Here is an 18,910-nt window from a genome sequence, read left to right as displayed (position 1 = left end):
ACTCTCCACTGGTTGGATCCAAACCTAGCACAAAGGAAGGTAGTTGTGGTCGTTGGGGGCCAATCATCTCAGTTCCAGAGCATCACCGCAGGAGTTCCTCAGGATAGTGTCCTAGGCCCAACTATTTTCAGCTGCTTCATCAATGACCTTCTCTCCATCATGAGGTCAGAACTGGGGATGTTCACTGATGATTGCACAATGTTCAGCACCATTCGTAACTCCTCAGACACTGAAGCAGTCCATGTCCAAATGCAGCAAGACCTGGACACTATTCAGGCTAGGGTGTGGTAAGCAGCAAGTAACATTCCCAGCACACAAATGCCAGACAACTAGAGAAAACCTAACCATCTGCCCTTGACATTCAACTGTGTTACTATCAGTGGATCCTCCACCATCAATATCTTGGGGATCATCAGTGACCAGAGACCAGAGACTTAACTGCACCAAGCCATATAAACAATGTGACTGCAAGAGCAGGCTCATATTTTGCCATGAGTAACTCACTTCTGACTCCCCAAAGCCTGTCCACCCTCTGCAAGGCACAAGTCAGGAGTGTGATGGAGCACTCCCCACTTGCCTGGGTGAGTGCAGCTCCATCAACACACAAGAAACTTGATGCCACCCAGGAAAAAGCAGCCCGCTTACTTGGCACCACATCCACAAACATTTACTCCCTCCACCACCGAGGCACAATAAAAGCAGTGTGTACCATCTACAAGGTGCACTGCAGCAGCTCACCTTGGCACCTTCCAAACCACCACCTTTACCACCTAGAAGGACAAGGGCAACAGACATAGGGGAACATCACCACCTGCAAGCTCCCCTCCAAGTTACACACCATCCTGACTTGGAAATATATCATCGTTTCTTCACTGTTGCTGGGTCAAAATCCTGGAACTCCCTTCCTAACAGCGCTGTGGGGCATTTACACCACATGGACTGCAGCAGTTCAAGAAGGCATCTCGTCACCATCTACTCAACGGCAATTAAGGATGGGCAGCAAATGCTGATCTAGCCAAAGACACTCACATCCTGTGAAAGAATATTTTTTTAAAACCCTCTCCCACTGCAGCAAAGCAGAGCTGACAGGAAATGTTGGAAATACACAGCAGGTCGATCTTCATTAATTATGAGATAAGACAGGTGAACACCTCAAGTGTTCTCTGGGCTTAGGAGCATCCTGTGATTCCATTTCAGATTTCCAACATTTGCATTTTAATAAGATTTCGAATACTTGTTTATTGAGGTGTTGTTAACAGAACAATGAGTGTTAAAACTGTTCCTGTAGATAAGCTTTTGGCTGGAGTCGATGCCAACGTTTACTTAATAAAGAAGTCAGAGGGTATTCTGCCAACTACAGCCATAGCCAACTTCAAAGTTTATGGCCTTGGAGTCTCCTCGGATTTTCTGGAGGTAACTTGACCATGAAATACCTATAAAAGAGAGTACTGCCTGCTTCTATCTCACTAAATGTTACAGTTTCTAAACATAATAACCCTGTGCTTGTTTTGTAAAGATCGGTATCCATTCAGAGGGACAATGGAGAAAAAGTCAACCCCTCCAGAGGGCATCAAGGAATGAACGTATAATGAGGAAGGTTAGGACCATTCCTTTCATCTCCATTTCCTTCCCCTCTTACCCTGAAGGCTATTGATAACATATCTTCCTCTGCTCAGCATCTGGTACCTCAGTCAAGCGTCTGTCCATTGTTTGGGTGTGGCTTCTATGACATTGGGTTCTGAGGCTTTTCAACTAAAAGGGCCATTGCAATCATACACAATCCTGCAATAATGCAATGTCCACACTTATACAATTTCTGTGAAGGGACAGTACTTGATGATCAATGACAGGGATTCTCATTTGTGTTGTTCAAGCTGCACTTAAACACCAAGGGATGTGGGGATTACACAGCAATGTTTTAATGTACTGCAATCTGTTTTCTGATGAGATGAGACATTAAACCAAGGTCCTACGTGTCCTTTCAGGTAGGTGTAAAAGATCCCATTGTCCCAGCCAATATTTATCCCTCATCCAATATCACAAAAAACAGATTAACTGATCATTATAACATTGTTCCTATTTGTGGGAGATGGCTGTGCGCAAATCAACTGCTGATTTTCCTAGATTGCAACAGAGATGGCACGTCAAAGAGCATTTAACTTGTTGCTTTGGGAGGTCCTAAGATCATGAAAGATGCTGCATAAATGCAAGTCTTCCTTATTCTTCATGATGACCAAACTGTCCATAGTCTGCGCCAGCATTGGCATTACCATCGCTGAATCCCCCACTATCAAAATCATGGGGGCTATCATTGAACTGGACTAGCCATATAAATACCATGGCTACAAGAGCAGGTCAGAGGCTAGGAATCCTGCAGCAGATCATTCACCTTCTGCCTCCAAACAGCCTATCCATCATCTCCAAGTCAAGAGTGTGATGGAATACTCTCCACTTGCCTGGATAAGTGCAGCTCCAACAACATTTAAGAAGCCCGACACCATCCAGGGAAAAGCAGCCTGCTTGATTGGCACCCCGTCTACCAACTTCAGTATTCACTGGCATATGGTGACAGTAGCATGTACCATTTACAAGGGTCCATCAAAGCATCTTCCAAACCCATGACCTCTGCCGTCCAGAATGACAAGGGCAGCAGGTGTATGCAGGAACTCCACCACCTGCAAGTTCCCCTCTAAACCACACACCATCCTGACTTGGGACTATATCACCATTCACTGTCACTGGAACTCCCTCCCTTATAGCTCAGTGGTGTACCTAAACCACATGGACTGCAGCGGTTCAAGAAGACAGCTCACCACCACCTTCTCAAGGGCAAATGGAAATGGGCAATAAATGCTGGCCCAGCCAGCGATGCACACATCGCATGAAAGGAAAATAAACTGAAAATCAGAGTCACGCACCAGATCAAAATAAAGAATAGCTGATTGTCCGATAACAGCTGTGGATTTCATTATAGGTTGGAAAGTAAATTCACCAAGCCTGAGCTCCCAGCATAGACTTATTCAACTTGAGCAGCTACCACATTCACAGCGCTGCTATAATGTGATTCTCAAACCCATGCCCTTTTGAAATTATAACATCAAATGCTCTCTTCTCCCACAGTATAATTTGTTAATTGATTTTCAGATTTGGGCATCCCCAATAAGACCCATCCTAATTGCCCTGAGAGGGTCATGGTGATCATTCTTCAACTGCTGCAGTCCACGTGGTGCAGATATTCCCAATGCCTTTAGGTAGGGGCCATTCCAGGATCTTGACCCAGTGACAACGAGGGGCTTTATGTCCGAGTTAGGATGGTATGTGACTTGGAGGGTGTTGCAGGGTGGCCGAGTTGTGCTATTAATGATAGAGTTGATCTGCAGACACTTCTTGGGTGGAAACTTTAAGTTTATTTACAATATACTCAGCAGCAACTACACATGTGCTTTCAACTCCAACTCTATCTTTACACTGATTGCTGAGGTAGCCCACACTACTCTCCTATTGCTTACTGCAGATCATGTGATCTTGCCTAACAAGTACTATTCTTAAAGGTACATTACACATTAAATAAAACCATAATTATTACATTCCTCCCCCTTTTGCTCGGGCTATATATATATGATATTTACAAGTACATATTTTTCAAGACAGCATAATGTTTACTCTGGGTAAGGAATTTACAAGTTTAGTCTTTCAGGTGGTTTCCTGGTACGTGTGGAATGTTGCAGCTCCACAACTTCATATTCTTTGTCAGGAACCTCGTTTTCTGGAGTTGCCTGAACATCAGCTGCTTCGGTGGGCACTTGTAGTTCTGTGTCCTCAACTCTTAAAGAAACATCAGACATGTCAGTCCTGGGTTGAGTAGCCTCAACAGGAAACGCAGACCCGGTCACGGTCACTGGTGGAACCAAATCTTGATGATTTGTCCCTCTCTTCCTTAAATGGTCCACATGTTTACAGATGATCCTGCCTTCCACCTCCATGTATTAAAATAGAGGTCCAGTCAATGCACTTATTTCACCCAGTAACCACTTTGGTCCTTCCTTGAATTTTTTCACGTATACCAGCTCTCCCACAGAAAATTTCCTCTTGCAACTATGCCAGTCATATCTAGTTTTCTGGCTTCCCTGATTCCTTTCCACCTTCCCCTCTAAACTCGGTATTATTAAGTTCAATCTCGTCCTGAGACAGCGTTTCAACAACAACTCATCAGTGTGAGGAGCAGTCCTGTAATGAAAAAGAAAGAGTACTGGCTTGGTTGCCAAGGAATGGCCAGTTAGCTTTCCCATGCCTGCCTTGAACGTTTGAACCACCCTTTTGGCCAGTCTGATTGACGAAGGGTGGTACGGTGCGCCCCACAATAAGCTGCCATCCTGGCTGGTTATTTTATATCTTCTGTTGAAGTGCGGTTTCATTTCATCAGATATGAGCTTCTGTGATCGAGCGTGTAGCACTTGTTCTCGTGCTTGAGATAGGACTGGATCCCAACTTGTCCAGTCTCTCATCTGTCAAGCACATACCAGCGAGGAATCTAAGAAATTTAACAGTAAAACAAGTTCCTGTGGAACTGGGACACGCTCATAATTTTCTTGTAAAGGCAAACGACTAAGGGCATCGGCGCTTGTGATTTGATTGCCAGGCCTATGTACGAAAGTGTATTTATTTGTATGCTGCCAGAATTAAAGCCTATTGTTGTATTCTTGCTGAGGCTATGGGTGGTGTAGCCTTGTCCTCACTAATCAACCTAACAATGGTTTGTGGTCTGAAATGATTGTAAAATGGCATCCGTGTACATACTGGTGAAATTTCTTGACAGAAAAGATGATGGACAGGCCTCTCTTTTTCTATCTGGGAGTATCCCTTTTCCGGTGAGGTGAGCGTTCTTGATACGTAACCTATTGGCCATTCCATGCCATCATTCATCTGATGAGAGAGCACTGTTCCCACTCCGTAGGGAGTTGCATCACAGGTCAGCACAAATTCCTTTGTTTGGTCATAATTCACAAATAGATAGATGAGTGTAACAATTGTTCCTCCTTTATGAAAGCTTCTTTCTGAGGCACGTCCCAAGACCAACATTAGTTCTTTTTGAGTTGAGAATGTAGGGGGGTCAACACTAGACACAAATTGGGCAAGAACCACCCATAATAGTTGATCATCCCTAGGAAAGATTTGAGCTCTGAGGCGTTCCTTGGCACAGATGTCTCTCTTATGGCTCTCACTTTCTCCTCAACCGGGTGGAGGGCCTGTGAATCTACCCGGTGACCCAAATGGATTACCTCCCTCGCTTGGAACGTGCACTTTTCTTTCCAGTTCAGACTTTAATCGCAGCTTCTTTTTGACTTCACTGTTGGTCAGGCTTCTCTCAGATGCAAGCTCAACTTGTCTGAGCTCAGTGGTTGAGTCTCCCAAAATTTCATTATCTGTCTGCTTCTTGGAAAATTCTGCAATTTTTGCTTCCAAAGCCTCTTTGGCTTCATTTAGCTGATTCTTCAGGTCTTTCATCTCTTTTTTGTATTTGTTTGCTGCCTCCTGGAAAAATTGAAAATTGTTGTGTCTTCTCTGCCATCTCATTCTTCGGTTTGTTTTGTTTCTCTTCGTACTTTTCCAGAGGTACAAACTTTGACCTGAGGGAATCTTGTCATGTGTGAAGATCTTTCAACAGGTTTTCTTTCTCCTTTCGAAGGTTGCTAACTTTGTCTCGAACTCTGTCATCGAGCAGGGTCTCTTCAAGTTTCTCCTGCTGTCCTTCCAGGTTTTGGCTTAAGACAGCCTGTTTTTCTTCAGGTTGTTGAGTCCTTGCACACTCCTTTTTCAAAACAGGAACTCTTCCAGCTTCCTTTTGGAATCTCAGTGGCCAATCAAGGTGGATTTCCCTTAGCCAATTTCACCCCAGAAGGTTTGGTCCTCTGCCTCTCAATACTAACACTGGTAACTTTGCCAATTGGCTTCCATAATGGACAGATACTCTGCTCATTCCTTTTATATGAATGTCTTCACCCGTATATGTTTTTAGCTTTGCAGCTGTTTCTTCTAAATGTAATTGATGTTCACCATTATTCAAATACCTGAAGGTATGTTCCCCAATTACTGTAGTGGAAGCTCTCGTGTCCACTTCCAGTCTAACAGGTTTGCCATTTACTTTCACTGTGACAAATATTGGTTCTGTCTTTCCAACTTTCAGATTAAACAACAAATTCTGAATTTGTTGCTTCAGAGTCTTCTACATTGTAAATTTCATTGGGCTTCTTCTTTTGTTTGCAAGTCTGATTAAATCTTTCCTTGCACTGCCTCATCATAGGTCCATTTCTGTGACATTAGTAGCATTCAATTTTTTAAAACTGCCAATCACTAAAAGACTGATTGTTTCCACCTCTATTAAAATTATTCTTCGATTTCACCGCTAAGTTATTTTTCTTTATTCTTCGGCTAGCGAGAGCTGTTTTCTGCTCCTCGGCGGAATCTCGCTTTTTCACACCCTTTTCGGCTGGGGTTTCTCACCTGATGTGGAGGACATTGCCGTTTTGCATACCCAGTATTGCTTTTGAATCTCTTACAGTGCTTTCTAGGGTCAGCGCCATATTTAGCGCCTTCTTGAAATCCACTTCAGACAATAATCTTCTCTGAATAGTGTCCTTTTTCACACCACACACTAAACGATCGCTGAGCATGTCATTCAGATTTGTACCGAGCTCAAAGTTTTCCATTGACTGCTTCAAATTTGCCATGTAGCATGCTGTTGTCTCACCCGGGGCTCTATTTCGCCAAATAAACCTGAACCTCTGCATCGCTTGGGCTGAGGGCTTGGGTTGAAAGTGTCCCTTCACACGCTCCACCAATTCATCAAAATTCTTCAAAACTGGAGCACTGGGTGCCATCAAACTTCAAATCAAGCTGTAAATTTTGCTCCTACAAGTACTCAAGAGGATCTCTTTTCTTCCCCCGTCATCTCATTCACTTGAAAAAAGAACATGAGTCATTCTATGTATTGAGACCAATCATCTGTGGCTGGTTCAAGAAGATCAATTCTCCCAAACTGTGGCATTTTGAGATAGGATAACTCCTTCAATTCTAACAGAGTTTGCTACTTACAATCACTGGGTGAAGAACAATTCCAATTTCTTTCTAACTTGATTTCTTCTGTTCAGTCCTGTTTTATCCTCATTGCCAGTTTGTTGTAGGGTGGCCAAATTGTTCTGTTAATAACAGAGTTGATCAACAGACACTTCTTGGGTGGAAACTTTAAGTTTATTTGCAATTTACTCAGCAGCAGCTGTACATGTGTTTTCAACTCCAACTCTAACTTTAAATTGCCTGCTGAGGTAGCCCACACTACTCTCCTATTGGTTGCTACAGATTATGAGATCATGCTTAACACATATTATTCTTAAAGGTACATTACACACTAAATAAAACCATAATTAATACAGAGGGGAATTGATGGTGGCGGTATTCCCATATGCACTTGCTACCCTTGTTCACATTTAAAAGGTGCTGTCCAAGAAGCCATTGGTAAGTTGCCTGTGAGGCAATGTTGTGGATAGTTCACAGTGCAAGGAATAGGCCAATCAATAGCTCAGGTGTAAACTCTTCCTCAAAGCTCTGCCCGAAACATTAACCTTTCATTTCTCTTTACTGGCTGCAGATCTCTGCCATTCTCCAATTTTGTTTCAGATTTACAGCATTTATTCATAGTTTTTTTCTTCTGATATTTGTTGCCCTCTAGGTGCTTGAATGGAAATCAATACCCATAATTAAGCCCCAGGCAGTCGCCTACATCAGGTTGTTTGGTCAAGAACTTGCTTTTGCTGAATTTCGCCAGAAAGATTTACAAGAGGTTAGTAAGGCATGGACAATGCCATTTAATTGGATTCTGCCAGTAATGAGGGACTTTGGATACTGGGATTATTTTCATTGGAGCACAGAATGTTAAGAGAAAATTTGTTATGGACAGGAAGAGGTCAGTTCAAACAGTGCTGTTTTCTTCTTATCACTCGTCTGTCAACATAAGGTGTTTTGAATTAGTTTTCTTTCTAAAGAATAGGCAATGTCATACTTTCCCAACCCCTCGGTTTTTGTGTGGTCCAATTTTACTAATCAATGTTGACCCTCTGTCTGGGGTTGGTGAGCTTGGACAGCTGGATGGCTGGGGAGTGATGCCAACAGCATGGGTTCAAGTCCAGTACCGGCTGATGCCACAAAGGCCCTGCCTTCTCAACCTCATCCCTTGCCTGAGGTGTGGTGACCCTCAGGCTAAACTCACCACCAATCGTCTCTCTTTAATGAGAGAGCACCAATAGTCCTCTAGAACTCCAGCAACTTTCATTCTTTCAATAATCTACAGCAAACTCAAATTAGGAATAACTCAGAAGGTTAGTTTATCTTGCCAATTCAAAAACCATGAAAGGAATGCTCACACACCACACTCTGCATTCACATGGTAAAGGGAGGGATAGAGAAAAGAGGTTTTACAGTACAAGTATCACAGAAAAAAATCTATATTGATTCACCTGGGCGTTCAAGGAGTCCAAAGTCAGGGTCCAATGAGGAATTCTTTCATATGGGCGTTCAAGCTTAGCTGGCTGGAGACCGGAGTTGTAAGATATGCTTTTCAAGCGGTGTCGATGTTGCAAGGTGAAGGAGGCATGCAGGGATTGAGTTGGTTCTGTATGCGATGGTACAAAATCTTCCAGCAGATGGGCCAGTTGTCCTGCCTGGATGGAGTCTGCTTCTTTGCGGCTTGCCAGTTGTATGTTAAAGCAGCAGACTGGCTGCGAAACCTCCAATTTCTAATATTAACCTGTCCAAAAGGCCAGATCATGTCTTAGGTCATGTGACCTTCCTCCTCCACAATGACTTCAGAGGGATGTTTATCCAGCATCTGGAATTGGCTTTGTTTTCAGGACTGATAACGTCTCAGCCATTAGTCATTGAAAGGGATTCCATTTATGTTGAAAAGACATTAGGGAAGATATTTTCTGGGCAGACCCATTAACTCCACTTGCAAGGTTAGCTTATCAAAAGTAAGTGACATTTCTGTGGGCCCCTTTGAAATTGGTCTGCATAGTCCCAGATTGTCTGTTAGTTGCTCCCTAGGCATAACAAGGTGAGACATTCCAGAAACTGAGAAGAGAATCCTTTTTTCCCAGAGACTGCTGGGGATAACTCCCAGGAGAGGGTCAACCATTTTCTGTTGAACAAAGAAAATTACTTTTTAAAATTAAAATACAGCAATAAGGATAAAGTAGTTAAATATATACAATGACGGGTTTCATTTCCATGTAGACAGAACCCAAGAATTTGTTCAAAGTTTTTAAAATATTGTGAATAGAGAAAGGCTATTTCCTTTGATTTGGGATTCGGTGATGAGTGGATCATTAATTTATAATTATCACTGAGAGTGAGGAGAGAGATTTTGAGAAATTTATTTCAAGGGCTCTTGGAGTACAGGATTGAGTCAGAGCTCATTGAATATTTTAAGGAAAATGTAGATACATATTTGAAGCAGAAACACTTACAAGTCTATGAGCAGAAGGTAATCAAAGTCAAAACAGTTCTGAATTGCTCAGAGTCATTACAAGCATGTTGGACTGAATGGCCTTTTCTTCATCCATCCATGGGATGTGGGCATCGCTGGCTGGGCCAGCATTTGTTGTCCATCCCTAGTTGCCCTTGAGAAGGTGGTGGTGAGCTGCCATCTTGAACCGCTGCAGTCCATGTGGTGTAGGTGCACCCACAGTGCTGTTAGGAAGGGAGTTCTAGGATTTTGATCCAGCAACAGTGAAGGAACAGCGATATATTTCCAAGTCAGGATATGGTTTGGAGAGTGTTGCCATGCCTCTGCTGCCCTTGTCCACCTAGGCAGTAGAAGTCAGGAGTTTTGTAAGTTTCTGTTGAAGAAGCCATGGTTAGCTGTTGCAGTGCACCTTGTAGATCGTAGACACTGCTGCCACCGTGCACTATTAGTGGATCAAGTGTTGTAAACCTCTTAGTTGTCTCTGGATGGCTATAAGCTCAAGATTGAACTTGGTGGAGTCAGTAAGTGAGCACCATCTTTACGCAGGGTCACTGGACACCCATGTCACTATGGGTTCATCTCCAATGCCACCGTAGCCTAATTGTCTGCAAAATTTTTCCAACTTCCCATCATGGGCATTGCCCAGGCCATAACCCATCCCCAAAGCTACATAGTGACCCACTCCACTGCTCTGTGAGCAGGCTGATAGAAAAATTACTTACCTCTTCTTCTTGTTGCTTGCCCAAACTAGAGCCTCTTCCCTCGCACCCCCATGCCCATGCCGAACCACCAGCCCTGCGCCCCACTTCCCCCCGCGCACCGCACCCCCCCCCCCCATATCCCCAACCACTACATTCAAGGACGAACTTGGAACCATCAAGAGGTAAATACACTTTAATCTCACTTAATCAATTGGTTTCCAGGAACCTAGAATTCCTAGGGTCGTGAGATCCCACCAGCTGGCACTTATGGAGAGGATGGAGGATCCATTCCGCACAAGGCCAAGTGGGAATTCCCAGAGTCGGAAGGGGGTTAATGCCGCTGGACCTCTAAGGCAGGAAAGTGGAGTGGATGTAGAAGATTAGGTTTGATCATACTGAATGAAAGAACAGGCTTGAGGGACCGAATGGCCTACTCCTGCTCCTGTGCTCTTATTGGTTCTGTGGGCTTTGCCAGGCTAACATCAGTTAAAATGGAAGATTGGTGGGATTCCCAAATGGTGTCAGGGTCATGCACTCTAACTTCTTCGCATTTTTAACATTTTTGTCTTGCATAGCTGAAGAAGGGAAAAATAGAGAGATTACTGAAGGAATTCATAGAGATGCTTCAGAGTGGACTGACCGTACACTGGACCAAACCGTGGCTGGCATCCGAGATTCGGCACATCGTGCCAACATTGCTTGGCCTGCCGTTGGAAATAGCGTTTTATTACACCGTCGTTACAGTAGTGCACGGTAATGGTTTGATAGACGGTTGCGACAGGGGACTGAATTTGACCGCCGGCCCCGGGACCCCGATATCAGGCCACAAAGCGAGTCCTGAGCCTGCCCTCGCCAACTGATGGACAGGCTCCGCAATTTTCCCACCGGCTGCTTCCGGACCTGCAGCCCAAAGGAGGATGTAGTGGGGGGGGGGGGTGGCCTCCTAATGGCTGTCGGCCCAATCAGAGGGCCGACCGTTCTGAAGCCTAAGCAGCCCCACTGGAAGAGGTGGACGCTGCTGAGGCAAGGCCGCAAACCACAAAATGGAGGCACCCTCTGACAGGTATGCAAAAATTAAAATTCCGTTGGTGGTGGGGGGGCGGGGGTGAGGGGGAGGTGGGAGGCTGAAGGCTCCTCAGGACGGAAGGGGGATCTCCTGTGGGTGGATCGTTGGTGACACAGGAGCTGCTGCTACTGCCTGCCACAACCTCTTTGGACAATAAGCCCCGTGTTGCCTCAGGGAGGCCGTCTCTAAGAAGCTGGCGGCCTCCCCCATGTGGTGGGCCCTCCTCGCCTTCATCAAAATGTCAGTACCCTTGTAAAATGACCTGTAACTGGAGCTTTAATTGGGTCTCCACGGAGCAGGCAGCCAATCAGCCCAGAGGATCAGCCACTTGGGGAAACTCCACCCACCCCCATCTCTGTTCCGCACTGCCCCCCACACCACCACCACCATCCCTCTCTCGGGGGCTGGTAAAATTCACCCCAGGGTGTCTGAAATGAATGCTGCAAATGCACAGCAGAGAAAGAGAGGAATTTTAAAAAGAAGCGGGCTTGCATTTATGTCGAGCTTCTCCGCATCTTTAGAAAGATCGGAATAGGAGGATGCATTTCAGCCCTTTACGAACAATCCATCATTCAGTCAGATCATTGCTGATTTACACCTCAATTCTATTCACTTGCCTTTGTTTCCAGCCCCTTACACCCTTGCCGAACAATCATCTGGCCATCTGAGTCTCGAAAGCTCAAATTGTTCCCCAGCATCCACATCCCTTTGGGAGAGAGAATTCTATTCTTCCTACCTTTTGTGTGATAAAGCCAGTGCAGATGGGCCGAATGGCCCTTCTCTATGCTGGAACAATTCTGCGATTCTGTGATTTAAAAAAACTGCCTGGTTTCTGTCCAAAACAATTACATTTTAATTTCGAGAATCGGACCATTCATTCTTGAATCAGCCCCGAGAGGAAATAGCTTCCCTGTATCTACCCTATTGATCTTTTATGTGGAGTTCAGGTTACAATCAGATCAGCCATGATCTTACTGAATGGCGGAACAGACTTGAGGGGCTGAGTGGCCTACTCCTGCTCCTAATTTATATGTTCGTATGTTCATTTTCAAAATGCTTCACGCTTAATAGGCTGTTTTGAGCGACTGTTGCTATGTAGGCTGGAGCAATTATTTTGTGCATAAAAAGATCACATAGCAATCTGATGAAAGACCAGCGGCTCTGCTTTTGGTTATATTGTTAAGCGAGGATTTTAGGCCATGGAAAATCCCCTTCTTGTTTTTGAAAGCTGCTAAGATCTAGGTTTTGACCAGAGGTGCTATTAGATGTGAACCAGGCAAATGTGGAGTATTTGGTTTGTGACATTTACTCTCCTGGCCATCTTTGATTTGGTGAATCCTGTCAAAAGGCCTTCGACCCAAAACATTAGCCAGTCTTTTTCTAGTTCCAACGCTGGCTGGCTTGCTGTGCATTTTCCGCGTTTATTTCAGAATTCCAGCATTTTCAGTATGTTTTATCCTTTATTGGAACAAAGCCAGTTAATTTAAACTACCATTTTATTTCTTCAATGAATTCTACTTACAGCCAAAGTGAAGATTACTCTAAGCCCTTCTAATCTTACAATGGCTCAGCTCCTGAATACCAGCATTCAGGCTGATGTTCAGTTCACCGCAAGGTATTTATTTCACACAAACATAATTAAACTGCCTGGGCAAAGCGGATAAACATTTTTCATCGATTGATATCGTTGACCTAATTTATTTTCAGCTTTGCGTCCTACATTATTGCCTCTCAGTATTTGCATTTTATTGCCTTTCCCTTCAGCTCGGTCAAAGATGTTATTGCTATTATGGGAATAAGCACACCTCTGGTTCAAGCAGGGGTAGCAGCGCAGTTGAAAACAAACACAGTTGCCTCTGTGAACTTCGCCGCAGAAGTAAACATTGATAAGGGTAACATCAAAATTGAAACACACGCATGGAAACAGGAAGACCAGCTGTTCTTTGCTAGGTAACAGAAACTCTACCTATTTGCACTCAAGGCCATTTTTATTTTACTGTTTCTTTTTCTAACCTACAACATTAACAGCAACTTGCATTTATTTGGTGCCATTAACATACTTAAATGTCCCCAAGGCACTTCACAGAAGCATCATTAGACAGAGTTTGACAATGATCCAAAGGGCATAGTGGGAAAAGTTGACCAAATGCTTGATCAAAGTGGTATGTTTTAAGGCAGTGTCTTAAAGTAGGGGAGGAAGGTGGAGAGGTTTGGGAAGGGAATTCCAACATTTATGGCCTGGTTGGTTGAAGCAGGGATGTCAATGGTGGGACGAAGAAAGCTGAGAACACACAAGAGGCCTGAGCTGGGGGAAAGCAGAACTTTGGAAGGGTTGTCAGGCTGGAGAAGGTTACAGAGGCAGAAGGCTTTGGCGAGATTGGAAGATAAGGATGAGAATCTTAAAACTGAGGTGGTGTGGTGAATAAGGAGCCAATGTAGGTCAGCAAGCACACTGGCAGTGATTGAATGGGACATTTAGGTTATGGGCTGCACATTTTAGATGAGTTCAGGTTTACTAAGGGTGGGAGGTGGGATGTAGTGGTATTGTCACTGGACTAGTAATCTAGAGGCCCAGGGTAATACTCTGGGCACCTGGATTCAAATCCCAACATGGCAGATAGTGAAATTTAAATTCAATATAACATCTGGAACTAAAAGTCTAATGATAACTATGAAGCCATTGTTGAATGTTGTAAAACTCATCTGGTTCACTAAGGGATGGAAATCCCATTCTTGTGGGAAAATCTAGAACCAGAGGTCACAGTTTAAAAATAAGGTGTCATTCATTTAAGTTGGAAAAGAGGAGGGTTTTTTTCTTTCAGAGGTTTGTGAGTCTTTGAAACTCTCTTCCTCAAAAGGCAGCGGAAGCAGAGTCTTTGAATATTTTTAAGTCAGAGCTAGATAGATTCTTGATTAACAAAGGGGTGAAAGATTATGACTTTATTGAATGGCTAGGTGGACTTGAAGGGCTGAGTGGCCTACTCCTGCTCTTAGTTCATAGATTTGTATATAGACATTTATCTAATGAAAATACAACCTTTAAAACTCTTGGCCATAGAAAGACATGACCTTAGGATGTCACAAAGCACTTTCCAGCCTGTTAAGTTTCTTCTTCAACATTTAATCATTGTAACTTAGGAATTGTGGCAGTCAGTTTGCACACAGCAAGCTCTCACAAACAGCAATGCAATTTTAGTGATGTAAGTTGAGGGACAAATTGGGGCCAGAACACCAGCGACGTTCATGTGCACCTGAGAGGGCTTGGTTTAATTTTCCATTTGGAAGACACACCTCCAACACTGCAGTACTCCCACAGTACTGCACAGGGAGCGTCAGCCCTGGCTTTTGTGCTCAAGCCTCTGTAGCGGGATTATGTACATGCAACCTTCTGATTCAGAGGCAAGATTACCAAAGCTTCCACTAAACCACTGCTTACACATAGGAGATTATCACATGGACTCGAGATGGAGTGAGCTTGATGACGCCACTGGCCTTTACTTCTGTTTTTATGTCCATATAGGTTATGGGCTTTTGCTTTCACAAGAAATATTGAAGATTTGGCTGCAGAGAAAGTCACTCCACTCGTATCGAGAGGAGGGTTTGGAATAATGAGCAGAGAATTGAGTTTAGCAAAGAATTCAACAGTGGATCGCGAAGGAGTTCTGGTAAAAAAAAACCCTTAGTTGCTTTCTGCTTGGGTCGATTGTGGTCTGCTATTGGTTTAAATGATGGTTGTGTTACAGGAGAAAGTGTTGCCTCTTGCTGTACCACGGGAATCTTTGTGCTCTGCTGAAGATACACCAGATGTACCAAGCCCAACAGTCCGCCAGACTTGTGTGAAGTCCAGCACTTTTGGAGTCGAAATTTGTTATAAGACCAGTACAGAAAATGCTGTCTCTGCTACCGATTCTCTGCTATACAAACTAGTAGGAGATAAATCAGTTGAAGTCACAATCAGACCAGGTAAAGGCAATGATAAAAGGAAATAACTTGCACTTAAAAAGCGCCTTTCACTTATTCAGGTTGCCCGAAAGCCCCTGGCAAACAGAATGAGTGTAGTTTTAGGAATGAATCTCCTTCCTTCTCTGGCTCATAACGAAACATGTTGAGTAAACGTGGACACTAGGGGGCGTATGTTTGGGCGCCAAGTCAGGTTGGCAAGGAGGTGGGCGACCAAAAAAAAATTGGTGCCAGTGGCTCCATGCCAGTCTGCCACCACCATCCTTGACCCTGCTGTGTTTGGCAAAGGTCAGGAAAGTGATGTTGCCTGCACCATTCATGAGGTGCACTGATGTAATTAAGGAACTCGCTAAGAGCTCGCCTTCTAACGTCCTGAGCTTTTCACAGGGGCAGGCGGACTCTGGGGGCTGTGTCAAGCTGAACAGCTCCTTCTGGCAGGATAGGGTCAGCAGCGTTGAAAATGGTTTACGTGACTTTTTTTTTTAAAGTGGCAAACCTATGTGCACAGCAATGAAATTTTAAGAACAATAACGTTTCCCAACCTACCCTGGGTTCCAGCTCCTGCGTCTGCCCTGGCCAATTTGAAAATCAAATTACTTCCTTTTTCTAAATTATTCTCATTTTGCCCAATGTGGGTCCTTCCCAACACAAGTGTCCTTAAATAATAACAGAGGGGCTGGAACTATAGCTGATTTCCCCCAAATAACCCCAATGGTTATTGATATTCCAACGCAGTTGAAAATGGTTCCCGGGATTTTCCAGCCTACCCGGCTTAGCTTCTCACTGGATAGACTTCCTGGTACATTAGGGAAGGCCCAGTATACGTTCCACAACAGAAACTGAGCTTAACATTCATACACTGAGCGTAAATGCCAAATCTGTACTTTTGCCCATCCAGGGGAATCCCAGTCTTCCTGGGGTTGGGAGGTTGGCAATTTTTTTTGAATGGGGTGATTTTGACCCCCATCCACTAACGCCTCCCACCCCTGCACCGGCACATTGGAAGGTGGGGGGGTGGGCCACAGAAAATAAAGTGGGTTGCCAGCCTGCCACCTTCCTGCTCACCCCTGAGCTGCCCCCCATTATACAGGGGGCAGGTAAGGCGTCAGGCAGCTAGCCCATCCGGAGGCATATTGAGGCTCTTAAGTGTGCAACTAACTACCATTTAAGGGCCTCATCCCACTTCTGCTGCAATTTTCCAGTCTGCGAGGGTAGGCGGAGGCAAGGCAACCAGCCCGGCAGCTTTCGCTGCTTGGAATGCTGGTAGGCAGGAGTGGAGGGAGCGCTATCTCCTTAGGGGGGGTGTCCCCTGTACCCACTGGGGGCACCACCCCCAAGATGATACCTATCTTTTGTCCCTCCCCCCGCAAAGCTCTCTAACCCAACCCCCAAGTCAACCCCACCACCACCCCCCCCCCCCGCACCCCCCACTTCCCGCCCCCAACCTCACTGGGCTTTCCCTGTCACGCCCGCTCAAAATCCAGTGACATCCCTAAGTCCGGAATCCATCCTCTCTTCTTCTCAGGGACTGCCTGTAATCCCAGCTGTGGCCATTACTCTCTTCTGGCACTGCTGGGGCTACAGAGCTGCTGGCAAATCTGTTGGTTGACAGCTCTCTAGGGCTGGATTTCCTGCAGAGCCCCACTTTCGCCCTATGAAGGCTGCTGCTGCTTATTATCGCTGTAGGGTAACCGGATTTCTGGCTGACAAGGTGCCAAACAAGCTCAGGGTGAGGGTTGAGGGGAGAGACGGCTAATCCATTCCTCCCAACTCTCTCCTCACGAACCACCACCCCCCACCAACACCCCATAAAATACACCCCTATGTATTTGGATTATTGACAATAACGTTGGGACAATTGAAACTCTCAGGGCAAAGGTTGTGTGAGGTAAGGGTACGAATGGATATGGAGTAAAGGCAGGAAAACGGATTTGAGGGAGAGGTCCAAAAATGAACTAACTGAATGATAGAGCAGGCCTGAGGGGCTGAATGGCCTGCTCCTGTTCCTACGAATCAGATTGGGAACCACCTCCAGTATTATACTATCACATTTACATGACTGTGAGGCAGAGACACGTAACACAAAAGTAACAGTGTAAGTGCAGAAATGCTGGACGTGAACGTTCTGTATTTTTTTCACTTTCAGATCAGGATGCACATATTTAGCATATCAACAGATTTTTCTTTGTGTATTTGTAGTTAACACACCAATTGCTATCAAAAAGTTACAACTCGAATTGTGTTTGAATGAAGAGGACCAGCTCAGTGCGAGAGTTAGTGACTTGATGAGGAAAAGTAACAGGAGTGAATTGACACTGCCCGAAGGCAAATTAACCCTTCTGAAATTTAAGAAAATCTTCAATGGTCGGCGTTGGGTAAATATTCTTTTATGTTGGGGGCAAAGCCCCTTCTTCTGCCCTTCTGTGCCTAAAAACTATTGCCCTATTTTTGCACTCTTGCCTTTCAAGGTCATGGGTTAATTCTCATTCCAAAGGAGTAATTTTGAACTCATTGCAACAACAATCAGAAGAAGTATTTAAAGGCTGCTGAGTCAATATCACGCACTTTACACTCTTGCCCAAAGTCAAAAGTAATGCCCAAGACTTGAATTCATGACCTAGGCAGATGCTCCAGTGCAGTATAGGGGGAGCTCTGCTTTGCAGGAGTTTCTGCTGTTTGTCCTTCTTCCCCATTCTCTTCCCTGCTCCATTGAAAGTATTAATGCCTTGCAGTGGTAGCATTGCCCTCTGTTACCTCACATCCTTAACATCTGGCCTTATCTTGTGAGGATCTGAAGGTAATTTGAAACCCCACACCCCCAAACTCCAAAGAGAAAGAGCAACACTGGGCAGAATCTTACGGCTGCAGGATTTTACGTTCCTGCTAAAGTCAGTGGGGTTTAGAATGTCTCGCTGCATTTTACAGCCTCGTCCCCACTGAAACAGGGCCGTAAAATTCTGCCCCCCCCCCGCCGAGTCTGATTCAGTCTTGAGGCCCACACACTGCAGCAGAACTCATCAAACAGTCATCAGGTGTGGTAACACTGGAAGGCTTTCTCTCCGTAACTCAGGTTCCATCCTGAAGCGTGGTGTAGTGTTTTACAGCTCGTCTAACTAGCACAGCGCAAAGTGGAGATCCAAACTGAGATTCTCCAATTCTGTGTGTTTCAGCTGCTGTCTGACTTAACCAGCTGAACTGTTTGCTGAGACTGTGATCCTATAACTTAATCATTAGGACCTTGGTGGTCCTTGCATGAAGGCAACAGTTATAAGCTCACACTGTTGAGATTAATTTATTGGGAGGCAGTCTGCTGTTCTGTGAGGTCACAGTAATATATAACCAATGAAGGGTTGTTGTGTTATAAACTGTTCAGATGCTGAAGCAATAACATTCAGTCGTTCCTCTTTTAACATCAAACCAAACCTTTCTACTCCTAAGCATTTGTTACCCAAATTAGATGTAACTTGTACAATGGGCTTCAGACATGTTGGCAATTCATAGCATTGTGATGAAGTAAAAATATCCTGACTGAAATTTAATCCATCGTTCTAGTCAAGAGAGTAGGATGATAATGCAAGCCCCTTGGCCATAAGGGCGGCAAGCTGCCTTTAGTTACAAGTAATCAGATGTTCTGGACAGGGATGAGAGTGAACTTAAACACCAATT

General features: G+C 44.6%; 1 protein-coding gene across 1 annotated transcript in view; it reads left to right on the top strand.

Annotated features, from left to right (window-relative positions):
• LOC121288980 (vitellogenin-like) overlaps positions 1-18,910 on the top strand; it is a 102,809-nt gene that overhangs the window by 49,647 nt on the left and 34,252 nt on the right. Inside the window, exons 14-22 of the mRNA XM_041207842.1 lie at positions 1,289-1,413; positions 5,687-5,755; positions 7,727-7,879; positions 10,794-10,971; positions 12,809-12,899; positions 12,992-13,234; positions 14,805-14,949; positions 15,028-15,247; positions 17,444-17,619. Of these exons, the coding sequence (XP_041063776.1) occupies positions 1,289-1,413; positions 5,687-5,755; positions 7,727-7,879; positions 10,794-10,971; positions 12,809-12,899; positions 12,992-13,234; positions 14,805-14,949; positions 15,028-15,247; positions 17,444-17,619 (1,400 nt within the window). The remainder of the gene's footprint in view (positions 1-1,288; positions 1,414-5,686; positions 5,756-7,726; positions 7,880-10,793; positions 10,972-12,808; positions 12,900-12,991; positions 13,235-14,804; positions 14,950-15,027; positions 15,248-17,443; positions 17,620-18,910) is intronic.

The sequence above is a fragment of the Carcharodon carcharias genome, chromosome 16 (genome assembly GCF_017639515.1).
Source record: "Carcharodon carcharias isolate sCarCar2 chromosome 16, sCarCar2.pri, whole genome shotgun sequence".
NCBI classification, from domain to species: Eukaryota; Metazoa; Chordata; class Chondrichthyes; order Lamniformes; family Lamnidae; genus Carcharodon; species Carcharodon carcharias.
This window is presented reverse-complemented; position numbering and strand designations above follow the sequence as displayed.